Source organism: Mesoplodon bidens (genome assembly GCF_964165515.1).
Source record: "Mesoplodon bidens genome assembly, chromosome: 4".
In the NCBI taxonomy this organism is placed as follows: Eukaryota; Metazoa; Chordata; class Mammalia; order Artiodactyla; family Ziphiidae; genus Mesoplodon; species Mesoplodon bidens.
The window spans coordinates 31,704,278-31,731,495 of NC_138160.1; the positions used below are offsets into that span (position 1 = coordinate 31,704,278).

The 27,218-nt window shown below is 38.6% G+C and overlaps 1 protein-coding gene across 2 annotated transcripts in view; it reads left to right on the forward strand.

Moving 5' to 3' along the window:
• Positions 1–27,218, forward strand: part of WDR70 (WD repeat domain 70) — a 316,067-nt gene that overhangs the window by 90,470 nt on the left and 198,379 nt on the right. For both annotated transcript variants that reach the window (XM_081231053.1, XM_081231052.1), the window contains exon 8: positions 12,645–12,798. In XM_081231053.1, the coding sequence (XP_081087179.1) occupies positions 12,645–12,798 (154 nt within the window). The remainder of the gene's footprint in view (positions 1–12,644; positions 12,799–27,218) is intronic.

A 27,218-nucleotide genomic window follows, 5' to 3' on the forward strand; every position in this document is an offset into this window, starting at 1 on the left:
ACCTTCCTGATGCATTTTGACTAAAACTCAAATGCTTTGCTATGATTTGTAAAGTCCTATGTGATCTGGCCCCTGCCCATTTCTTCTCTTTTCTTAGTATGCTCTAGCAAAATGGCTGAGGGATTTTACACAGTACTTTTCTCCTGCTTAGAATGCTCTTCCCTGCCCCTTGCTACCTGCTCCCGCCTCACAAACATGGTTAGCTTATTTTTATGCTTAGGTTACCACCGAAATATTGCTTTTCTAGAGAGGCTCTCCAAACTAGGGCTCTCCCCTTATTTGCTCCCTCAACACCTTTTATTCATTGTTAAATGCTGAGCTCCTGTTGTTCTGCTGTTAGAATTAAGACTTGAATTATTCCTAACCCACATTATCGTAAAGGAAGCTATTGGGAATAATCAGAACAAGGACTTGGTTTTTGCTAAACATCCTTATTGGTTGGCTGTTCTTGATCATATTTCTCTAATCCTCAGAAGATATGAAAATGTACTGTTTAGATATTTAGGTTCATTGTCTTTTAGCATGGTACTTGTCTGTGAGATCATATGAAGTCATGAAGCTGATAATCTGCACTTCAGTGATAGAGTAATTTTATCACATTAATAAACAAAAATATATATTTTAATGGAAGGGAAGAGTTATTTGGGTTTAGTAAAATATTTAGTCCTGGATAGAAGTTTTCTGTGGCTTTAGTTTTGTTTGACAGATACATTATTTTGTAAAGTTATTACTAGCTTCCAAACCTTTAGTATGTGAGTAGGTATAAAAAAATCAGAAAAGGTGTAAGAATATTTCTCTTGAGCATTTTGGTTAGTAATAATTAAAACACATGCTAAACTTATACCAACTTAACTCGTAATGAATTTGAAATATTCAATGTATTCAATTCAAATGTATTCATTACGGTTAGCTATCAAGATTTTATACCCCTCAAATAATCTTAAACAGCCCTTGGAAATAAAGAAGTAGTAATAATAGCAACTACTTACTTCACATACTGTGCTAGCTGCACATAGATATGTATTGTTTTTAATCTTCACCCCAATCCTATAAGTATTGTTTCTCCAGGTTTTTTAGTGGAGGAAACCAGGATGCAGCAAAGGTATAAAGCTGGTCCGTGCACTCTGTCTCAGGAACACCTCTGCATAGTGCTACCATCTAGTTCCATCTACTAATTTGGAAAAAAATGGGGAGACTGAGTCTAGTGAAGCCAAAGGGCTTGCTCATCGTCACATAGCTAGTTAGCAGCAGAGTGAGCACTTGGATCCCTGGCCTCCTGACTCACATTCCGGTGCGCTTTTCACTGTATCAGGACACCTTGGCTCCTGAGCCCCAAGTGACAGCCCCAAACAACTGTGTTTAACTGTCTTGCATGTCCCAGCTTGTTTTGCCAGCAGAGCAAAAACTACTTAAAAGGATCCTCAGTCTTCACTTTCCCACTCACCTCCACTTACACACATATACTCCCACTTGCCCCATGAATAACTTCACAGAAAGAATTGTGCAATGTCACTAAGCCTTCCTCTGGTGTCAGAGTTACTCCCTGAGAGAACATTCACTTCCTCATGACTCCGGTTTACTGTCAGATTGGCTTTCGCCCTCTTCTCTTTGATCGGAATCTTAGTTGTTTAGGCAGGAATTTGAGGAGCAGATGTTATACCCCTTGAACAAGCCCTTTAATTCTTCTTAGTACTGTGTCTAATGACTATTAATCCTGTCCTTTTAACTCTGGCTAGCAGAATTAAGAGCAGAGTGGGACAGGAATGGGGAGCTTGATGCTGGACATTTCATTTTAATGTTGGCAAAGAGAGCACGTGAAATGAGACAGAGGGTAAACGTTCGGCTTTCCTGTAAAGCTAAAAAGCAAGATGAATATTAGTGTGGGATTGCTGAGATTTTGTATTTCCCTCCAAATGTAAATAGAGCAATTTGGTAGAGCAAAGCGCCAGATAAATGGAGCCATTGAACTGTTGCTACTACCCAGTCTTCTTAAATTTTGCTGTGTTTTTTAAGATTTTCATTTCCCTTTGGAAATAAAAATGGTTCACCAGAGAAAAAAAAGTTATTGCTTAAAGTATTTGATCTTCCATGGTTATTGAAGAAAATTAAGACTTCTCCAAAATGGTAGTACTGTTAGCAAAGACACACCCTGTGAACTAATTGGTTCATTCTATTCTTACTTTACAGACTTTGGTCTGGCAGTCTGAACTGACTAATTATCAAAGATCTGATCTGTTTGTTCATGTAGTTAAAAAATTGCACTAAATGGCCTATAATTTTCTCAGTTCCTAATTAATTGCTTGAGATACGGTATATCAGAGGCTGATGAGGAGAGAGAAATCACACAGTAATTTGAATAGGGAAAGGTTATTATAAAGAATTATTGCCTGTAACAGGGGATTGGCGTAATGAGGGATTTGGTCCTAAAAAGTAAAGTGAACTCTAAAGAATATAGGAATAGCAGATAAGAAGAGTAGCCTTACTCCTAGCATATAGATAGAATATTTAAGGCAGAGGCTTCCAGGATTGGGATCCAGACCTTATTTGCGAGGGCAAGGCTGTGGCTCACTAAAGATAAAGAAGCTTCTGTGGTGCTGTGACAGGAGAACTTGCCAGAAACTTTTTTCACCAGTTCACTCTGGTACAAAACTGTCTGAGGGAGGTGCTGGGGAATCTACTGGGTGCTGCTGGCTACTGATTGCTGTGCACACTTCAGGAGCCTGGTAGTGGAGAAGCCACACAAACTGTAGGAGTTGGACACTGGAGAAGCCATGTGTGGTGCAGGAACCTACCAAGAGGAGCACACAAGACCCAGGGAGGAATACCCCTTTCTCCTGCAGTGTCCCTCCAGCATTCTCTAACTTAACATCATGCCAGACTTAACATCATGCCACGTGGCCCAGGGAAAATATTTAAAGGACCCAAATCTGTTTTTGCACAGCAGGCAGTGAAGGGTGAATTTGGAAATGAGAGGCAGTAGATGGACAACTGACACATTTGATCAAACAAATAATTTTATATTTTATTATTATTGATGCCTCCTATGGACTTAATTTAAATTTGGGACCCTGGTCAGAATCTTGCCCAGGACCTCATTCCTTTCCAGTGTTTCAGAAAGGATGTCATGAGTCCAGAGAGACTTTTCTTTTTTAGGAAGGAAGGATCCTGGGCAGTAGCCCCACCTTTGCTTCTGTAGGTTCCTTTTTCATGAGCATCTCGTTTGGGAGCTTCAATTTCTCATCTATCTTGACACTTTGATCTTGGGCATTGTGGTGAAATTCCTCACATTTTCACACATTCTAACCTCAGAGCTCACTCAGATCTTTGTTTGAATTATCTTTGCCATTGGAAGCAGTACTCTGAATTTGTACATTAAGAATGGCCTTTTCCAGAATAAATATTTCAAAAACTATCAGCTAGAATTTCAGCATTTTAGGAGAAACAGTCACTATAAATTTTGAGCAGCAGTTTCTAGTTAGTGGTGGCTCTGCATAAAGGCAGTTTCATTGGTAACTATCCGATTTGGATCTGATAACCAACCAGGAAGAATAACTCTACTGAGGCCTAGTTAGACATCCATAAATTTTAGCATTTTGTATATATTCTATTTTTAGAAGATAAAATTATCATGAGTTAATAGTTTTTTATGAAATACCAATTTATTTCTCAGCCTTAAAATTATAAACTTAGAAGGTAAATTGGACTAAATGGCCTAACATTTTGTTAAAATTGTTTTATTGTTGAAGTTAATTTTATTTTGAGTTTGGCCTGTTAGGATAAATTAAGGAATTTAATTAATTTTGTAAAAAGATTTTTATTTATTTATTTAGGTTGCGCCGGGTCTTAATTGCAGCATGTGAGATCTTCATTGCGGCATGCGGGATCTTTTACTTGCAGCATGCAGACTTCTTAGTTGCGGCATGCATGCAGGATCTAGTTCCCTGACCAGGGATAGAACCTGGGCCCCCTGCATTGGGAGTGTGGAGTCCTACCCACTGGACCACCAGGGGAGTCCCTTTAATTAATTTTTTGACAGAAGAATTACATTCATAAGGGACGGTATAGCTGAAGACAGCTTTAAAAAGCTGTCTGATAGAGAAATTTTATGTTTTGGGCTTTGATTATTAAGTTGGTTCTCTACCAGATTTTTTTTAATTAAAATATAGTTGATTTACAATATTAGTTTCAGTTGTATAACATAGTGATTCAATATTTTTATAGATTATACACCATTTGAAGTTATTATAAAATATTGGCTATTTTTCCTATGCTGTACAATATATCCTTGTATCTTTAGTTATTTTATCCATAGTAGTTTGTACCTCTTAATCCCCTACCCCCATCTTGCCCCTTTCCCCATCCCTCCTCCCACTGGTAACCATTAGTTTGTTCTTTATATCTGTTAGTCTGTTTCTGTTTTGTTATATTTGTTTGTTTTATTTTTAGATTCCACATGTGATAACATTTAGTATTTGTCTTTCTCTGTCTGACTTATTTCACTAAGCATAATACACTCTTGATCCATTCATGTTGTTGCAAATGGAAAAATTTTATTCTTTTTTTATGGCTGAGTAATATTCCATTGTGTGTCTGTGTGTGTCTGTGTGTGTATATGTATATATATTACAGAATTCATTGAGTTTGTGTATTAATATCTATTTAGGGTGTTTAATTATTTGCTTTCCATTCATATTTGTTTAGGGATATCTTTTTTAAGAGAATGACACCTGTGATAGCATACCTTTAAGATTGCTCTGATGTGAGATACTTTACTTTGCCATGTGTGAAAAATGTTAGATACTATTTTTTAGCATGGTAATAAAATTTTTACCTGAGGAGTTTATTTCAGTAGTCATTTCTAAATTTGTGACTGAAAGTCACATTTAGGGAGCTGCACAGTGGCTTTTTTAGTATTGGAAGGTATTATTGTCCCAGTAGACTTTTATAGATTTCATTAGGTTTTGTTTTGTTTTGTTTTTAAAGAACATTTTACATAGCTTAGTATTTCATTGTTCATCCATCTTATGAGGCAATGTGAATCTTCTGTTGTTCCAAACTTGATACTGTTTTATATTTATTTCATATTGTTAACAGCTGCACTATTCAGTTCATTAGCCACTAGCCACATGTGGCTATTTAAATTTAAATAAAATTAAATTAAAAATTAAGTTCCTTAGTTGCGCTAGTGATATTTCAAGTGCTTGGTAGACACTTGTGGCTAGTGGCTACCATGGACAGCATAGATATAGAATACTTCCATCATTACAGAAAGTCCTCTTGAAAAGTCCTGGTCTTACAGGATGTGAGATGGTGCTTCTCACATATAGTCATCTCTCTGTATCTGTGGGTTCCTTATCTGTGGATTCAGCCAGCCACGGATGGAATCCATGGATGTGGAACCTGCGGGTACAGAGGGCTGACTGTACTATGGCGTTTTATATAGGTGACTTGACCATCTGCAGATTTTGGTATGTGGGTTGGTAGTCTGGAACCGATCCCCCTTGGATACTGACAAACGTGACTATATTGAAATTGTTGTTGTGATAGCTTTCTTCCTCACAGAGGGTAGATGTTTTCATTCCACCATCCCAGTAATAATTTTCCAGGCTCTTTGAGAACTTTGTGATTTACTCTGTTTGGTTAAAATAATATATAATTTATTTTGCCCTAACACTTATATCTGTATATTTTTCAAACCCTATGTTGTGGAGGTAACTACTGTTAACATTGTGGTATTTATCCTTCTAGTCTTTTTTACTCACATATGTAAATATTTTTATTTTACAAAACTAGTACCATTCTGTACATATTGTTTTATAACCTACTTTTTAATGTTTATACATATCACAAACAGATATAGTTGGAATTATTCTAAAATTTATATCCATTTGACAAGCATTTATAGAACACTTCCCGTGTGCCAGGTATTGTTTTAGGTTTTGGGCATAGAACACTACATAAGTATAGTTCTGTCCTCATGGAGCTTTTGTTCTAGTGAGGGAAGGCCAACTATAAACAAAACATATATAATAACAGATGGTGTTAAGTGCTATGGGGAAATAACAAACAGCTCCATGCTTAGAAACATTTATATACCTTTTTAATTTGTACTTCTGAAGATTTCCTTTAATAACATGTGACTGTCTGACATGTGGCCATAGCTGTGGTGGGTTCAGGATGTATCCCCAAAGCATCTTGCCTATAGACTGGCCTCAAGCCTATAAAGTAGTCTCATGGGCTTGTTCCTCCTAACTGTGGTCCCCTACACTGTCTGGTAATTGGCCATATTTTTAAATGTTTACATAGGACATTTGCATATATTTTGTGAAGTGTCTCTTCCTTTTGCACACTTTTTAGTGGGTTGTTGGTCAATTTTTTTTTAATTGTTGTACTTTAGGATTTCTTTACATATATTAGATAGGAATCCTTTGTCAGATACATGTTATGAGTATTTTCTCCCAGTCTTTGACTTGGCGCATTCATATTCTTAATAATGTCTTTTAATAAGGTTTATGAAATACTTGAATTATTTTTCCTACTATATTCTGTAATTATAGAAAATCACATGAATCGACTGAATATTAAACCCATATTGCCTTCCTTAAATAATTCTTACTTGATTGTTGTGTATTTACATATTGCTGGATTCAATTTGCTAGTATTTTGTTTAGAACTTTTTTTTGTATCTGTGTTCATAAGGGGTATTGGCTATTGTATAGCACAGGGAACTATATTCAATATACTGTGACAAACCATAATGGAAAAGAATATGAAAAAGAATATATATATGTGTAGCTGAGTCACTTTGCTATACAGAATAAATTAACACAACATCGTAAATCAACTATACTTCAATAAAATCTAAAAACAAAGGACATTTTATAATGATAAAAGGTGCAGTCCACCAAGAAGATGTTTTAAATGTACTTGCACCTAATGATATACCTCCAAATATATAAAGCAAAACCCAACAAAACTAAAGGAAGAAACAGGCAAATCCACAGTCATACTGGGAGTGTTACTTTCCCAGTAACTGATGTTGCAAAAAAAAAAAAAATCAGTAAGGAAATAGAAGATTTGAGCAACATAACATAATTAATAAATGACTAATTTACATATGTTGTTCCAAAATACATTCAGGCATATAAATAATGCTTTTAAAATTGACATATACTGGTCTGTAAATCAAGTCTCAATAAATGCCCAAAGTCTAAATGTTCTCTAATCCTAGTGGAATTAAGTGAGAAAGCAATTCTAAAAAATAATTTGAAAACCACCAAATGTTTGAAAATTAAGCAATAATTAAGTAAATAATCCCTAGGTCAAAGAAGAAAACACAAGAGAAATTAGAAAGTATTTTTAATTGGGTGATAATGAAAAGACAATGGATTAGAACTTGTGACATGCAGCCGAAGCCATATTTAGAAGAAAATTTACATACTTAAATGCATATATTACCAAAAAAACATTTTAATGATCTAAACATCCATTTCAAAAAGCTAGAAAAAATAGTAAATTATATCCAAAAATCTCCAGAGAACAGAAAAAGTAGTAATGATTTCCAGTTTTTTTCATGAGAACAGAAATACCTTGATACCAAAACCTGATAAGAAACTTTTGTTTATCCATCCTATATATGGTAGTTTGCCTCTGCTAATCTCAAACTCCCATTCCTTCCCTCCCCTACTCCACTTCCCCCTTGGCAACCACAAGTCTGTTCTCTATGTCTGTGAGTCTGTTTTTGTTTCATAGATATGTTGATTTGTGTTGTATTTTAGATTCCACATGTAAGTGATATCATATAGGATTTGTCTTTGACTTATTTCACTTAGTGTGATAATCTCTAGGTCCATCCGTGTTGCTGCAAATGGCATTATGAAATGTCCTTTTAACCTTCATTAATGTTATTTGCTTTAAAGTCTACTCTGCCTGATATTAGTAAGATATACCAGCTTTCTTTTAGTCGGTATTTGTGAATTATGTTTTTACATCCTTTTGCTTTCACACTTTCCTCTCTGTATGAAGTGTCTCTTTTAAGTGAAAGCTTATTTTTTAATCATTCTTACAAACTTTGCCTTTTAATTGTAATACTTAATTATATTTAATGTTATTGCTGATAAGTTTGAGCATAAGTCATCCATCTGATTCATTGTTTTCTATTTGTCCAGCCTGTTTGATTTCCCATTTACTGTCCTTTCCTTTGCATTAAATTTTTTAATTAATTATTTATTTATTTATTTATGGCTGCATTGGGACTTTGTTGCTGTGCGGGGGCTTTCTTTAATTGCGTTGAGTGGGCTTCTTATTGCGGTGGCTTCTCTTGTTGCAGAGCACGGGCTCTAGGTGTGCAAGCTTCGGTAGTTGTGGCATGTGGGCTCAGTAGTTGTGGCACATGGGCTTCAGTAGTTGTGGCTCGCAGGCTCTAGAGCACAGGCTCGGTAGTTGTGGTGCACAGGCTTAGTTGCTCCACGGCATGTGGGATCTTCCTGGACCAGGGCTCGAATCCATGTCCCCTACATTGGCAGGTGGACTCCCAATCACTGTACCACCAGGGAAGTCCCTGCGTTAATTTTTTAATACTATATATTCTCCTCTCAGTTGGCTTGTTAGTGTCTTTTACTGTTCCTTTAGTGGTTACCCTAAAGATTACATCATATATTCCAATAATAGACTGAAATTTTATTAAAAATTAGTACTTTTACCCCTTCCCAGTCAATACAAAGACTTTAGAACATTTACCATATGTAACTACATTTATCCTCTCCTGCACTTTTGCAGTTCTTTCCATGTATTTCAATTATATATATGGGTATGTGTGTGTGTATACATTTTAAATTCCATCAGATATATTGTTGTTTTATGAAGTCAGTAGTCATTGAGATTTACTTATATATCCTCCCTTTCTGTTATTTTTCATACCATACTCTTGTCTGTATGCTTTTATCTGGGGTCATTTTCTTTCTGCCTGAGGGTTCTTTCCATTAGTATATACAGCTGTTGACAAACTCTTTTGGCTTCTATTTTTCGGGAAATTATTTTGTGTTTATTTTTAGTGATCCTATAATTCCATCTAGGTAGTTATTTTTATTCAGAACTTTGAAGATATCATTGCGTTGTCCTCTGGCTTTTGTTGCTTCTTTGCAAAAGTCTTCCATTAAGTTTTATTTTTACCCTTTTGAAGGAATATTTTCCCCCACTCTGGCTGTTTTAAACGTTTTACTTTTGTCTTTAAGTTTTCAGCAGTTTTACTATGATATGCCTGGGTGTGGTTTTCTACTATCCTGCTGGTGTTTATAATACCTACTGAATCTCTGGTTTAGTGTCTTTTATCGTTTTTCCAATTTTGACAGTCACCTCTGCACATTTTGCTTCTCACTCCTTCCATTCTTCAATTCCAGTATGAGACGTTTTTACCATATCTTATGTGTATCTTATGTTTTTTTCTGCATTTTCCATTTTTTTCTCACCATGCTTCAATCTAAAAATGATCTTTTAACTGTTAATTCTCTGCTATTAAACCCATCTATTAATTCTAAATTTCAGTTATGTATTTTTCACTCTAGAATTTCTTCATATTTTTTTATGATTTTCCGTTCTCTTATAAGATCTCTACCTTGTCACTTAATTTCTTAATTATAGTTATACAAAATTCTATGGCTCATGAGTTCAGTATCTGGTTCTCCCAATTTCTGTGAACCTGGATAAAAATTTCTTTCCTTTCACTAACTTCTAACTGAAATTTAGCATTTCCTTTAATTATGAAAGTAGGCAACAAAGTCACAGGTGTACCTGCAAATTTCAGATGCTTTCATATCACATTACCATTGTTACAGGTATATTGAAAGATATATTGTTTATGATCATCACTGCTTTGAAATTACAGAAGTTATCAGACCTGCCTCTAGGCCTAGTTACTTGATACATTAGTGTAGAAACTCCATGTTATGTCACAAATTTTTTTTAAAAATATATTTTTATAGTTATTTCTTTATGAATGATTTCCATGGTGTGTCTAGTGTGTTTTTTTAAATGTGTTTAAACACATGCTAAGAAGGGCTCCATAGACTTCAGACTATAAAATAGTCCAGGCCAACAAAGTGGTTCTGTACGGAATAGGTCAGATTGTATCATTTCTCAGCTCAAAATGCTCTAGTGGGTTTCCTCTCATTTCTTCTAGAGAGCGTAAAACCAAGGTCCTTTTGGTGCCTTACCTGGCCCTCCATGATCTGCACCACCCCCACTGGCTGCATTCTGACCTTATCTCCAACTCCTGTTCTTTTTGCTCATTCTACAGCCACATTGGGAACATACCAAGTATTCTCTTGCTGCAGGTCCTTTCTAGTAACTGTTCCCTCTTCTTGGAACACTCTTCCTGAAAATATCTCCATAACCTACTACTTCAGTTACCTGATAAACTATTCAGTCACTTACTTCCTGAGCACTCCACTTAAAATATTTATTCCTGCCCCCTTGGTACCTACTATCTGCCTTCCCCATTCTGTTTTTCTCTGTACAGTTATCACAGTCTTTCATATTATGTATTTTACATATTTATCAGCTTAGTATTGATTTTGGGAGGGGGTCTTACCATAGGCTTCTGTTACTGGCGGGTTGGACCTTCAGCAATAGTTAGGTCACCTTTGGAGAGCTGTTGTCATTCCCATGCATAACTTTCATCCCTGCTAGCACCACTGTTTCATTTATGAGCCTATTGCATTAAGAGTGGAGTGGATGATGGCAAAAGCTAGCTAATGTCAACTGAACTGGCCAACTAACTTTGCATGGTTGTTCATTGCCTCTTTTAAGGTTGATGCTCTCTGGGGTTAACATGTGATACAAAGAGCTTCATTTTTGGTGTCCACTTTCATATGTCTGTCTATGTGGATCTTCCCCACATCTCCTTTTCTCAGTCTCCTGATCTTTTCTAGGTTTTATCTCTCATCTCCTGGAGAGAGTGTTTCTAACCAATGTAGTGTAGACATTTTGCTCACCTGACATAGTTAACATGCTGTCATGGAGATCATGGACCAGCATGAATTTCTTTGGATTGTCCAGGTCCCTTGGGACTATTTTAAGACAATGGACTAGAAAATTAACATAGCCCTGGTTCAAGCATGTAAATATATGCTGCTGTTGATTTACATATGAATGTCAACTGCTTTTGGTCTTCCTTCCTAATAGAAGTAGAAACACCTGCTTTAGGGGATCAGTGACTGCATAGCACTCACCTGACAGAGAGCAATAACCCTGTCTTTATATGCTGCTAAATGGGCCCTCGGACTTCCAGTCTGTAGTCTTTAATTGGTGATTAATCATCCTCAGCCTTTCATTGTCTTTCTTTTTTGCGCTGACTGCCCCTAGCAATAGCTACCCAGTTCCATAGTCCTTTCAATTACTTCCTTTCCTGTACCTTTCAAATGCCTGAAGTGTTGCACCAGCCAGTGCCTTCCCTTTGACCAACAGTTTTAGCAGTTGCATTTGCGCTGCTGCAGCTTATCAGGGACTATGTACCACCAGTGATGGGGTCCTCATTGCTAACCAGTCAGTGACTGACACCACTGGAGTGGACTTCATAGGTCTACTTTTGCTACCAAGGCTCTCAGGTTAGGTTCCCCCAAAACATTTTGAAGCTTCAGGATTTGCATGTAGGAGGTTTGTTGAGGAGTGCTTCTGGGATCAACCCCTAGGAGAGAAGGTGCGGGGAAACAGCATTAGGAAGATGGAGGAACTGAATTGCCAGGTAGTTGCAACAGCAGCCTCAGCTGATTCCCACAGGGAGGTCTGAAGCTGGAATAACCCTTCTGAGATATTCCCGATTGAAACAGAGGGCTGGACCATTTTACTGCACATTGACCAGTCATTGACTGTGGGATGCTTTGGGATGGTAACATAACCTTGGATGAGGGAGTTCTCTGCGACTCAAGGAAATTCCTGAGGGTTTAGTTTAGTTTTAAGCCACCAGCAGGCCAAATCCTGGAAGCTTGGGGGAATGAGTACTTCAGTCCTGAAAGGATCGATCCGGGTGGCACACCGAAGCATTCACTACAGCCACGTGGCAAGATCACTTTCAGTGGGGTGGTGAGGGTGGAAAGGATACTACAGTGCTAGAGAAATAAGGAGGGAGATGATAACTTGTTTAGATAGCTTAGCTGTGAAGGGGAGGAGAGAGAGGGAGAGTAGTCAGAAGTTACTGAGGAGACTGGAAAGGGGTGGGATCCAGAATATAGGTAGTAGATATGCCTGGGGCAGGAAGAGGTTCATTTTCACCATTGTAATCAAACGGAAGAAGCAAGAGAGGTGTTCAGAAGCAGATGCATTTATAACAGTAATCAGAGGAGGTTGAGGCAGTTCTTATATGTTTCTTCTGGGAAAGAGCAGGAAGAATCAACAGCTACAGAGGAGGAGTAGTTTGGGTTGAAGATTTAAGGCAAATAGAGATTTTAATAGATTGCTATGGAGAGTGGGAGGAGAGCTTAACAGGGTAGGCACTGGTGTTGAGGGCCCATTTGAGGTTGATGTTCCTGATTTTGTAGAATTAACAATTTGTGGAGTTGTGTGACTGTTTTTCTGACAGTGCTTAATAAGTGAAAGTATAAACATGCTCAGTGTCTTACCAGATTGTCTTTTTTTTGTTTTTTCCATAGCCATCAGATCAAGTCATTGCAGTACAGTAACACAGGAGACATGATTCTTGTTGTATCTGGAAGCTCTCAGGCCAAAGTGATTGACAGAGATGGTTTTGAAGTAATGGAATGTATAAAGGGAGACCAGTATATTGTAGATATGGCCAACACCAAGGTAAGTATGACACAGAGTATTTTAGTGAATTTAATTAATTCAGTACACATTTACTAACAGCTTGTTGGTGCAGCCGTAATTTACCCCAAAAGTTAACATCTTAAAAATAATTTATTATTTCTTGCAATTTTGTGCATTGACCAGGAAGTTCTTCTGCTTCATAGTGTCCGCTGGGGCACTAGGATAGTTGTAAAGTCCAAAATGGCCTCACTCTGATGGTTTACAGCTGGTGCTCTCACCAGTGGCATTTCTTTCTCTCTTCCTCTTTCCCCTGCCCCTTCTCTCTCTCTCTCTCTCTCTCTCTCTCTCTCACATACACACGCACACACACACACACACACACACACACACACATTCTCTCCCTCCAACCCTGCCCCCTTTCTCCTTCCACGTGTCTAGTTTGGGCTTTCTCACAGTGTGGTAGACACTTAGTGTGGTTTAACTTGCTGCTTGGTGACTAGGTTCCATGAAGGATGAACATGGGAACTTCACATTCCTTAAGGTCTGGTATTGAGTCTTACACAGCATCATAGGACCAGCCCAAGTTCGGGGAGAGAGGAGATAGACTTCACCATTTGGTGGGTGAATGGCAAGATCACATTGTAAAGTATCAAGGGGGTTGGGAGATACGAATGCAGCCATCTTGTGAAATAAGTCTACCACAAACCTACTATGTACTAGGCTTTAGGACAAGAATGAAAGAGGGTCCCATCAATCTTTTTATGTAAAGGATTTTAGTGGTCTAATGATATTTTTAAATTAATGTATATTAAATATCAAGTAACTGTAGTCCCAATAATGCTATGAAACTTAATGGCTTATTTATAATTGCTAACATATATATGGGTTGGCTGCTCTTGCCTGGGCTTGGCTCCAAGCTGCAGATAGAGTGTAGGCTTGTCCCGTGTGACTCTGTTCCTCCTTGTACCAACAGACTACCTGAGGGCATGTTTTTCTTATGGTGATGGCAGAAATACAAGAAGGAAACTCCAACTCTGAAAGCATATTTCAAGCCATTGCTCATATCATGTCCACGAACATTCCACTGACCAAAGCAAATCACATGACCATGAATAACATCTGGTCTCTAGTAAGAGGAACTGTAGTACCACATGTCAGAGGTTGTGGATACAGGGAGGGATGATGGATTGGGAACAATAATGCAATTTTTAATTTAGTGACCACACTGTGCAGCACTTTGTGCATTCTGGATTTTAAAAGGTTTTTATTATGCATTATATCAAGTCTACCACTGTATGAGTGGAAATTAAGACTTTATGTAGTTTTTATATGTTGTAATATTTCTCTAAGTAAATCTCTCCTATACATCAATAAAAACGATTTAAAGATATGTTAAAGTGTTAGTGCATATGGCTGATGTAGAATTTTGAGCCTTCATTTGAATTCTGATTTTCACTCTCTCTTCCCCTCCTATCTAGTACCTTCTTCTAGTACCTTTGGGTTGTGCCTAAGTCAACATCTTACATGAGATTTGATTGTCTAAGAAAATACACTCGATCCTCATTATTTGTGATTTCTGTATTTGCAAGCTCACCTACTTGCTAAAACTTTTTTGTAACCCCAAAATCAATACTCACAGCCCTTTCATGGTAATTTTCAGACATGCATCTGGCAGAGTGGCAAAAAAGCATTTGATCAAGGCGATGCTCCACCTTCTTCTTTCAGTTCTCATGCTGTAATCAAGTGTCCTTTTGGAGGTCTATTTAGTGCTACATTTTTCTTAGTTTTGTGCTTTTGGTTGGTGATCTTGCTGTTTAAAATGGCCCCCAGGACTGAATTGCTGTAGTCCTGTCAAGTGTTACCTAAGTTCAAGGAAGTCTTTGATGTGCCTTATAGAGAAAATACATGTGTTAGATAAACTTCATTCAAGGAAAAGTTATAGTGCTGTTGGCTGTGAGTTCATTGTTAATGACTCAACTATATATGTTAAATAAAAGATGTCCTTAAACACAAACATACATAAAACAAAGTTATGTATTGATTGGTTGACAAAAATGTGACCAGAGACTTGCAGTAATCTAATCCTGTATTTGATAATTCAGTGTTTGCAGAACTTTGTAGACCATAACTACTGTGAGTAATGAGAATTGACTGTAATCTATTTTAGGTGCTCCAGTTGAGCTATTGGAATAAATTAATACAGTGTGTTCCAAACTGCCCTCTGCTGAAGCCTAGTGAAATGCCTCTTAATCCTAATGAGGATCACAGTCTCATGCCTTTCCTTTTGTTTACTGACTGTTTATTGAGTGTCCAGTGTGTGTTAGATGATTCAGACAGCATTCAAATATAATTGAAACGTAATGCTATATGCAATTATATTGTAGTGGTGGCTTGAATAGTGTTTCTTTTCCCCCACGTATTCCACTAGAGTTTCTCTCTCCTCATCTTAAAGTCATTGCCTAAGGATTCCACCAAAGATGTTGTTTTGAGGGTGATGGTGATAAGGAAATAAAGCAGATAGGGCTCCAGATCAATCTCTCTATCTTAAACTCAAATAGTTCTGGTTTTTTTTTTTTTTTTTCTTTTTGCGGTACGTGGGCCTCTCACTGTTGTGGCCTCTCCCGTTGCGGAGCACAGGCTCCGGACGCGCAGGCCCAGAGGCCATGGCTCACGGGCCCAGCCGCTCCGCGGCATATGGGATCCTCCCAGACCGGGGCACGAACCCGTATCCCCTGCATCGGCAGGCGGACTCTCAACCACTGCACCACCAGGGAGGCCCATACCATAGACAATTTTGCTTAAATAACATGAAGAAGAGAAGTTTTTGCCAGTTTCTAAGCTCTTAATGATTTCAACCGCTCAGGGCTTCTTACATTATAAAAAGACTAAGACTTTGTGGATTTAGGTTTTAGCCAAGAAAATTTCAAGAAGAAAGAAATCTGGCTGTTTCTGCAGTTTCAGAAATATATATATATTTATTTCAGAAATATATATTACATATAGTAAGATTATTGGGAAAGTAGGACGAGGGTGGATAAACAAATCTATGTAGAAATGTAGGAAATTAAAATATTAAGTTAATTACCAATATGCAAAAAACAACTATATAGATTGTAACTAAATATTAGAACTCTCCCAATCTTGTCTAATATCATCTCTACTTTGATTTCAAAATCATGGTTACTATTTACTCTCTCCATTTTCCAGAAGCAAATATAATTAACTATTTGTTTAGGAAACATTACTTGTAACTTAATTGTAGTCTTTGGCTTGAGTGATGGGTTTTAGAAATGCAAGAATTATTATTTGAAAGAAGCAGATTTCATGGGACACTTTTTCTTAATTTCTAAGCTTCTTTTCTGATTCCAAGAGTAATTATTAACTTGTGGCTTTACTGGAAAGTTCAACAAGTAGGACATTAAAGGAAACTATTAAATATATCTGATCTATTATGATAAAATATTATGTACTTCAAACATAAACAGGCCTTTCTAATTAGATTATTAAATTGTTATATCGTTAGATTTTTATCTCTAATCTTTGTGTCTTTGTGTGTATGTGTATATTTCTTTTTAATGTGTACCTATAGTGGTACTGAATTTTTTTTTTTTTTTTATAAATTTATTTTATTTTTGGCTGCGCTGGGTCTTCATTGCTGCACATGGGCTTTCTCTAGTTGCAGCGAGCAGGGGCAACTCTTTGTTGCGGTGCAAGAGCTTCTCTTTGCGATGGCTTCTCTTGTTGCAGAGCATGGGTTCTAGGTACGCGAGCTTCAGTAGTTGTGGCATGTGGGCTTAGTTGCTCCACGGCATGTGGGATCTTCCCGGACCAGGGCTCGAACCCGTGTCCCCTGCATTGGCAGGCGGATTATTAACCACTGTGCCACCAGGGAAGTCCCTGAATTTTTTTTTTTCTGTTACATACTGCAACACAATGCATTACAGGGAGAGTATTTATATTTATACCTTTAAAAAATAGTTTATTGGGTTTCTAACAGTAATTCTTATTGATTGTTAAAAATTTGGAAAATAAAAAAAGAAAAAATAATTCTACTACCCAAATATAATCACTATTAAGATGTCAATTTCTGTATTTTTTCCTTTATGCATCTGAAAAAGATTTTTTTCTGATCACACCAGAACCTTTACATCATTTATTGTTTGGAGCCACATTTTACAGGTTCTGCAGTCTTGGGATTGTACGCCAGTGCCTCAGGGCCTGTAGTGGGGTGGAATGAGAGGCCTTAGAGTGTGAGTGAGGGGCAGCGGGCCTCCTCCTTCAGCCAGAGAAGTCCCAATTTTGTCTGTTTTATTGGAGAACTGTTGGAGTTCTCTATAAGATATCCTTTGAAAATCAGGTTCTGCTGTGTCTTTAGAATATGAAGGTCACTGATCTGGGGTTCATGGGATTTATTGGTTATATTATCTGGGAAAATGGGGCCTTACTTCTTCAGGTTTAAGTCATTAGGAAAGTAGGACAAGGATAAACAGGAATCAACCCTTAAACCATTCAAAAGCATGCTTTAAAAACTGTAGTTATATTGTCATCTAAAACTTATTTATTCTAAATGAGAATGTTAGTACATTACTTCCAATCAGAGAGTGTTTTTCTTTTTTTTCTGTTCTTTTTTTTTTTGACCGCGCCCTGTGGCATGTGGGACCTTAGTTCTCTACCACGGATCAAACCTGCGCCCCCTGCAGTGGAAGTGCAGAGTCTTAACCACTGGACCCCCAGGGAAGTCCCAGAGAGTGTTTTTCTCTATTACTTTAAACTCTTAGACATATACTTTGCCTTCAGCCTTTTTCTTTTTCAACATTAAAACAGTTCTGTGCCATTTATTTCATAATTACTTGGCTAAAGTGGGAGGGGACAGGCTCAGGGGACACCAGAATTCTTGAATATTTTAGTGGGCCATCTCTCTGTGAGTGTACTTTAATTATGGAGATTAAAAGCTTTATAAGGAATTCTGGGAAAAAGGTATTTTCAAATGCTGTATTTATATTTGAATAGTACATGTAGTTATTCTGATATCCAGCCACTCGAGAAAATTGCCCTTACTATTTGGAGAAGAAATATTTTAGTCATGTCCTTTTAATGGTAAATATTGTTTCTTAGGAGTAAAATATTGTAAACTGTGAGTTCTAGGTATATTTTTATTTCCTTAAGCGTTTGTAACTGATGGTTTTAACTGCAAATATAAACTCTAAAAAATGCAGTGATTTAAAGTACATTGTGTTTCTTTGCAGTTTCTGAATATTTCCAGAGCTTTTTATCTAATAGAAACTCCATAACACTGGTTTCTATCCTTTTGACATATCCCCGTCATTTGGGGGGTACTTTCTTACATTCTGGCACAACGAAAGTTCCTGGCTCACCTTGTACTTTTCTGTTCTGATTTCTCTAGCATTCCATGGCTCTTTTGAATAGGGAATTCTATTTACAAATCAACATCTGGGCACTGGATATGTTCATTGCTGCTGAGGTGTTAATGCTTCTAGACTATTTCAGAAGACAGAGCTTGGGGCTGGGAGGATAAACCAACCAATCAAAAAATAAACAAAATATATTAAAAAATCATGAGTTCACCCTGATATATCCAATTCTAATCCAACTTCCTAGCCTTTCCCCATTCCATATTTGTATTTCACTTCTCCAGTGAGAAACTTGGCCTCCAGCATCACCAGTATATTTTCTCATTTCTTCAATGGTATAGTCCATAGAAAGTAATTTCAGAATTGCTACACACACAGTCCTTGTAGGAAGAATTCTAAGAAGGCACCCAAGATTCCCTGCCCCTCCCCTTGAGTGTGGATGTGACCAATGACTATGATGAGATACTTCTGTGATGAGGTTATATTGTCTGGCACAGTTGTCTTTAAGAAAGGAAGATTAGGGCTTCCCTGGTGACACAGTGGTTGAGTCCACCTGCCGATGCAGGGGACACGGGTTCGTGCCCCGGTCCGGGAAGATCCCACATGCCGCGGAGCGGCTGGGCCCGTGAGCCATGGCCGCTGAGCCTGCGCGTCCGTAGCCTGTGCTCCGCAATGGGAGAGGCCACAACAGTGAGAGGCCCGCGTACCGCAAAAAAAAAAAAGAAAGGAAGATTATCTTCAGTGCATCCTGCCTAATCAGATGAGCCCTTAAAAGGGATTGGGCTCTTCCTGGCAAAAAAGGATTTTAAAATTCGAGGGATTTGACTCAAGGGGGATTCTCTGTTCAAGGCTTTGAAGATGCAAGCAGAACCTGAGTGATGAATTTGGGTGCATAGCTATAGCCAAGGAGATTTCCAAGCAAAATGTTGAAAGTACTGCCTGGTTTCTTCTTGCTACTTATAATAAAATATGAGAGAAAAAAGGTAAACTGAGAGAAGTCTTGTTAAAAAGGAATGAATACTAGATGATTTAGTTAATTTTGAACCTATCCACATGGCAAAGAATGTTAAAATGAAGAAATTGCTTCTGAAAGTGTGGCTATATAACCTTTTGCTAAAACCTCAGAAAGATCAAAAGGTCAGAATATTCAGTCACACTAAAAGACTCTTTCAAGAAATGAAGCATGTGCCTCACAGATTTTCTCAAACAAAGCAGGTGAGCTCTAGGAAGCTTAAGGAGGTTATTTCTTAGCCATTTCAGCAAGGGCTATGGTTAGAGAAGGGATTTCTTTTTCCCTTATTCTTTTTTTTTTTAAATTTTTATTGGAGTATAGTTGACTTACAATGTGTTAGTTTCAGGTGTACAACAAAGTGAATCAGTTGCACATATACATATATCCACTCTTTTTTAGATTCTTTTCCCATATAGGCCATTACAGAGTATTGAGTAGAGTTCCCTGTGTTATATAGTAGGTCCTTATTAGTTATCTATTTTATATATGGTAGTGTGTATATGTCAAGAAGAGATTGTTTTTGCAAAGATTTTGGGGCATGTCTTTGCCTAATTCAGATTCAACAAGAGAAAGGTTTTCATTTACTGGCTTTGAAGGTGAAGGAATCCATGTGGCAAGGACACAGCTTCTAGATGCTGAGAGCAGCCCCTAGCTGACAGATACAATGAAATAGGCATCTTAGTCCTGCATCCACAGGAAGTTGGATTCTGCCAGCCAGCAACCTGAATGAACTTGGAAACAAATGCTTCCCCAGAGCCTCCAGACGGAAGCCCTACCGACATCCTGATTTTAGTCTATGAGACCCTGAGCAGAAAATTCAGACTTCTGGATTGTGACTGGACTTCTAACTCCCAAAACTGTTAGCTAATAAATTGGAGTTGTTTTAAACCCCTAAGTTTGTGGTAATTTGTTACACAGCAATAGAAAACTAACACGTTTCTGCAAATACCAAACAGACTAAGTAATTATGAAAGTCCCTGAGGAGGTGGTAGTGACAGAGATCAAACATAAGAGCAGGAATTAGCTTTGAGTGGGAGGAGGGAATTTATTTACACTGGGAATGGAGGGATAAGGATGGGCTCATGTGCAGGTACGTTTATAGGTGGTGAGCCTTAGATAGGCAGTTGAAGGTATCACCGTGTAGTCACAGGGTCATTTCCTAGTTTTGTGTTAGGAGGTGTTGGGATGAGGCCTTATGTAGGACAGTGAAGGCTTAGAATAGCTATTGATGGCGTGAGAGGAAAATTGCTGGAAGAATTGTAGGAGCATTAATGGCCACTAAATCTAAATTTGTAGATAGTCATTCGGCATATTCGTATGATATCCCTGAGTCTATTCATTAGCCCGAGGTGTTTGAATGGAGTACAATGATGAGGAGGAGGGGGTTATTCCATAATAAAAGTTGTGCATTATAAAAGGACACTCAGGTTTACGCTGAGTGATTGGTTGAAATTTAGGATGTTGAAAAGAAAGTTCTTGATTTCAGAAAAGGAACCATCTGTGGACAGAGTTAGCCATAGTTGGGGCTGCTGAAATATCTTAGAAGAGGTCATTGGAGTTGAGTAGATCAAAGAAGAATGAATCGATCTCTTTGATATCTTCAAATGGATTTTAAAATTGCTCAGGAATTAGAAAGATTTGGACTTCAGAGTCCTTGATTCCTAGAAGTAAATGACTAAGAGTGTGATGGATTACAACAGGGGTCAGCAGGCTATAGCCTGTGGTCCAAATCCAGCCTGCAACCTGTTTTTTGTAAATAAAAGTTTTACTGAAACACAGCCACGCCCATTCATTTACTGTTGTCTGTGACTGCTTTTGTGCTTACAGTGGTAGAATTTGGGTAGTTGCCTCAATGACCATGTGTCCCAGAAAGCCTAAAATAGTTACTATGTAGTCCATTAGAGAAGAAGTTTGCTACCTCCCAAAATCAAGCTATGAACGTTTTCTCCAGCAAAATATACAGACACAAAATCTTGCTGGCAACTTCAGGAAGTTTGGTGATTACTGAAAGCCCATGAATAGACTTTGGTTAAGAAGAACTTTTGGATTAAGGCTCAAGGTATATTCCCTGATGCACTTCATCTCTTCATAGGAGTTGCTTCTATTAGTTAGCTCACCATGCCAAAGACATGGGTACTTTCATTCTTGTGGGTCACAGAGCCTCACTTCATTCAGTGACTACAAATGGTGCTGTGGTGAGGCAGCTATTTTACAGCTTTTGTCATGAGGCTGCCACAAGGGTATGGACTGACAGGTGTTGATCAGCATACCTCTGTGTGTGTGTGTGTGCGTGCGCGTGTGTGTTAGAGGAAACCAATAGTCATCACGGTTTGATAATGTCCTCTCTGTATGCAAAGTTTAGCATATTATGAGAAACAAATAGATGTTTCATTCTTTCTACTAGGCTCTTTCCAGTTAAGGCTGTTAAATAAAGGAGGGAAAAAAAAATTTTTTTCCAGGGGTGCCTGCCTATGTTTAGATAAAGGAGAAAGAGAGAAAACCTAGTTTATTTGATGAAAAAGTGTTTTAGTCACTGACTCTTCTTTAATAGGTGTCACTTTAAAAATTTTTCCACTAATGTTAGCCGTGGTACTGAATCTGTTTAGTTCCATTTAAGAATCCTTAGTTGAACTTCATTTTTTGTTATGATTAATTTTCGTCACTGTTTTAACACAAGGGTACTTAACATTCCCATTGCCTTTGTCATACTCTTGTCTTTACAAACAAGAAACAAGATTCATAGTCTTTTAGATTTCTTCAGTTTAACTTACTATTTGTGTTCATATTCTGTGTATTCAACAACTAAGGTGACCACATTTTATCATAGTGTTCTATGTAATAGGGATCATCTTCTTTTGGTCCTCTTAGAACTATCCTTTATATTTCAAGATGCTATTTCACCTCTAATCAACAAATATCAATAGAAGACCTGTTTTCTGGAGCCTGCCTTCCAGACCTGTATGGGCTGGGCCAGTTTTGAGGTTGTTGTTATGTCAAAGCATAGGAAGTGGGATTCTAAGAACTGGACTGAGCAGCACCCATTGTGCCGAGAATGGGTGAATCCCTGAGTCTGGGAGTGGGAGAGGAAGATGGTAAACTAGGAACTGACTGGGAGGTAAGCAGGCTCCACATTAGATTAAGAAGCCAGGCGGAGATGTCAGTGGAGGTGGAGCTGAGCTAAGCAGAGCGGGAGAATGAAGGTGTGGAGTAGTGTGCAAGATTGAGGAAGCCAAGGCAGTTTAGGATCTAAGTCCTTGAAGGTAGGGCATATCTTGGGGTTATTGGGGTGTTCCTGCTGTTGCAAATCATGAGCTGTTTTCCCAGAGGCAGATATTTAATGGGGTGAAACTAGATCAGGTACCTATTTACTGCTTGGTATTAGAAATTCTTTGTTTTTTCTTAAATAAGCAAAGACTGGCAAATTTCTATTTTGGAAAGAGCTTAATGGGATCCCTGACAGTCCTATGATTTTACTCTATGAGCCAGTTTAATTACTATCTTTTAATACCTTAGGTGCACAGAATTGAGGGGAACCTAACTCACTTATCTGTTCATGGCGCCCACCCATCATGCCATTCATATCTGGTGGTCAGTTCTCATAATACTGTAACTCTCAGCAGTGTTTGACACAGTTGATTATTCTCTCCTTCTTGAAATGTCTTCTTTACTTCCCCTTTCCCTCTCACTGTACATCTGTTCCATTGCCAAAACATGTTTTACCTACAAAGCTTTATGAATAAAGCTGCTATTAACATTGACATGTAGATAATTTTGCAGTTGGAAAGTGTGAATCCTTCAACTTTGTTCCTTTTCATGATTATTTTTTAAAATTAATTTATTTATTTTTGGGTGCATTGGGTCTTCATTGCTGCGTGCAGGCTTTCTCTAGTTGTGGCAAGTGGGGGGCTACTCTTCATTGCGGTGCACAGGCTTCTCATTGCAGTGGCTTCTCTGATTGCAGAACACGGACTCTAGGCATGCGAGCTTCAGTAGTTGTGGCATGTGGGCTCAGTAGTTGTGGCTCGCGAGCTCTAGAGCACAGGCTCAGTAGCTGTGGCACATGGGCTTAGTTGCTTTGTGGCATGTGGGATCTTCCCGGACCAGGGCTTGAACCCGTGTCCCCTGCGTTGGCAGGAGGATTCTTAACCACTGCGCCACCAGGAAGGTCCTCGTGATTATTCTTTTTTTTTTTCAGTACGTGGGCCTCTCGCTGCCATGGCCTCTTCCGTTGCGGAGCACAGGCTCCGGACACGCAGGTTCAGTGGCTATGGCTCACGGGCCCAGCCGCTCCGCGGCATGTGGGATCCTCCCGGACCGGGGCACGAACCCGCGTCCCCTGCATTGGCAGGCGAACTCTCAACCACTGCGCCACCAGGGAAGCCCCTCATGATTATTCTTAAATTAATATTTTTTGAAATAATAAAATAATAAGAATAAAATAATAATACATATTCTTGAACTAATAAAATGATTCTTGAAATTTTTTGTTATTCTTATTTTCCATGTGAATTAGTTCTCTTAGTTTTCTTTCATCTTAGAGTGTCTGTATTTCAACTTCACTTCTGAAGTACATTTTCTGTACAGTTAACTTGACAGTATTTTTCTCTCAGTACTTTAAAAGTGTTGTTCCACTGTCTTCTGGCTTTCATTAGTTTGTTTTTTGTTTTCAGTTCATTTTGTTTGGCATTCACTGAGGTTCTTAGATCTGTAAGTTTACATTTTTCACCACTTTGGGGAAATTTTTAGCCATTATTTCTTCAAAAATTTTTTGCACCTATCTTCTCTTTCTGAATCTTATATAACATGAATACTAAATCTTTTGATATTGTCTAATATTATTGACTCTGCTCATTTTTTCCCTATTCTTTTTTCTTCCTATGGTTTAGAGTGAATTATTTCTATTGACCTGTCTTCAAGTTCACTGACTCTGTCCTCTGACATTTCCTTTCTACTATTGGGCCCCTCCAGTGAATTTTTAATTTCCATTATTTTTCAGTACAACCATTTTAAAAAATTAGTCTGTTTTTCTTTGCTGAGCATGTCTATCTTTGCATTTGTTTCAAAAGTGTTTGCTTTCCCTTTTTGTATCATGATTGTAAACACTGATTTAAAGTAGTTTTCTGAGAATTCTAACATTTGGGTCATTTTGTGGTTGGCATCTTTTGTCTTATTTCTTGAGAGCTGATTAGATTTTCCTGGTTCTTTGTATGTTAAATTTTGGATTGTATCCTTGACACTTTGAATACTGTGTTATGAGATTCTGACTCCTGTCTTAAACTTCTGGAGAATGCTAGAGGTGTTTTTCCTTATGTGAATATGTGGTTTCTTTTAAGCTGACAGTCAGTCTGATTAGTTTTAGACTGTATATCTTGACCTGACTTCTGTGAGCTGTTTTTACTTCCAGTATTGGTTTAATTTCCAAAGCCTTTATGCCTTTGTATGCTATTCTGGTTTGTCTCATGTGTGTGTTACCCAGGAGTCTGTGTGGAACCTTGATCGTAGTCTGCACCATCTTGAGATCTCAGTGCTTTCCTTCAGTTGATTCTGACAGATTTTACATATATGTGCCTCAGGAGTGAGCTCAGGACTTTTTGTACAGATTTAGATGATATTTTTCTCTAGCTTTCTTATTCCTTAAGCCCATAACTTTCCTCTTACCCTCTGTTTTCAGAAGTTTTCTGTTCTGGTGTTCTTGCTGGAAAACCAGAGACTTACTCTTTTTGTGCTATGTAGCAGTTCCGATAACTGGGTGTGCCTCTGGGCAAAGCTGGAATGGGATGGGGAAATCAAGTTTTACCTACCCCTCAGCAGCTGCTTCTTTGAGTTGGTGGGAAAAGAGAGTGCTGCTAGTCTGTGTTGGCATTATCCCAATGTAAAGCATAGAGTATCAGAAGGTTTCTGTCCTACAAATGCTACTGTATGGTTGGGAGGCTTAGGCTTACTTTGTTGCTAATGTTGGCCTAGTAGAGGGCATGGAACATCAGAAATGTTCTACCTCATTGAGGTTGCTGTCCTTGCTGCTTTTGGATCAGGGGAGGAGACGCCTTGACTCTTTGTTGCTGGCCTTTCCCTGGTGTAAGGTCAGGAGAGCCAATAGATATCCTCCCCGAAGGGCTTCTCCTGTCACCAGGGAGAGGGCAGTTACTGTTTTGTTGCTGGCAGTCATCTGCTGTAATCGCCTCACAGGGCCCCTGCAGCTGGTTGGGAGGATGAGAAGTGCCACCTCAGAGCCACTGCTTGCCTGGTGTGAAAAGGAGGCAGTCAGTAGTTCTTTGGCCTGTAAAGGCTACTTCCATTTCTGGTACCAGCACTGAGGGGAGACCGGCAGCTTTGTTCCTTGTGTTTGCCTGGCATAGGGTAGGTCAGGTCACAAGAGCTTTGTCTCCCAGGTCCTTCACCACTCTCCCTACCCACCACCCCTACCCTCTGGAGATTGCAACCTTTTCTTGGAACCCTGTCTATCTGCTCTTGCTCTCAGTTGTCAATGTGGGCTGCCCCAGAGCCTATGTTGGGAAGTGAGAAGGCAAAAAACATCCCCCCAGGAAACTCATCACGTCACTGCTCCTTGGGACCTGGGTTCTGTATCCTTTTTGCTTGATCTTATCTACTATTCAGTGTCTTCTGGCAGTAACTTTAAAAATTTTGTTCAGAACTTATTGTAATCAGATGGAGTGATAGGATGGAATGTGTATATTCCACCTGGAGTGAAACTGGAACCTCCTGCAAAATATATTTTAATTCACTGCAGTTCCCTGATAAATATTATGAGCGAGGATTTCAGTACCTGTTCTTGCAGCAGAAGCTTACTCTCCTTGATTTATGTGTAATGAGAATGCTGGAAGGGGTGAATGACACTTGATGTGAAATGCAGGAACAATGCCCCCAAACCATGCTACAAACCTGGTTTGCTGATAAAATCGTGATGGTCACTGCCAGACATTGAATGTCACAGCTTGTACCACTGCTACTGAAGATCAGGGAACTCTGTCCTGCAGGAGATGCAGTACTGCTGTCCTTAACGAGAGTCCTCAGGTCTGAATGTTGTGTCTCCCCCAAGTTCATATGTTGAAATCCTAACCCCAACGTGATGTTACTAGGAGGTGGTGCCTTTAGGTGGTGATTAGGTCATGAAGGCAGGACTCTCATGAATGGGTTTAGTGCCCTTATGAAAGTGGACAGAGAAACTTTTCTTTCCCCTTCACCATGTGAGGTTAGAGCAGAAAGACCACATCTGTGAATTAGGAAGTTCGGACACTAAAACTGCCTTGATCTTGAACTTCCCAGCCTCCAGCACTATGAGAAATAAGTGTTTGTTGTTTATAAGCCACTCAGTTTATGGTATTTTTGTTGTAGCAGCCTGAATGGACTGAGATCGAAAGAGGATATCCTCATTATCTTTGAGTCACAGCTCAAAATGAATGTTGTGGCTGGAGCTCAATTGCATTTCCTGTGTCGTATCTGTAAGGGAGGCTGGCAAAGTTGGCATCTGACTTTTTGCTTCTCTATGAGAGGTAGCCTCTGTCTTCTATGAAGAGTCATTTTTGGGGTGAATTCCCTAAACACAGAATGAGGTTCATGTTCTCCATGGCCAGAAAGAATGACATGTATTTATACAGTCACCCCATTCACACAGCTGCTCAGATCACAGGCATTGGCTTCATCTGTTATTATAGCCCAGATCCAATTCTTTAGGGAATCCTATTGTCTCTGTCTTTAAAATGTATCCCAAATCTTCTCACTTCTGAACACTTTCTTGCTGTTCCCTAGTCCAGGCCACTGTCAATTTTCACATGAACCACATCAATATCTTCCCAGTTGACCCTCTTAATTCCTCTTTTGTTTTTGCAGCAGAGTTTTCTTCACAGAGCAGCCAGAATATATTTTTTTAAGTATTTATTTTCATGTAATTTCAAATTTACAGAAAAGTTGTAAAATCAGTACACAGCTTCTTTATACCCCTTTTTCAGATTTACCAATTGCTAACATTTCACCCCATTGCTTTATCTCCCCCTCATCTCTTCCTCCCTCGACTAATATACACTCTCCCTCCCCTCTCCCTCCTTTCCTCCCACCTC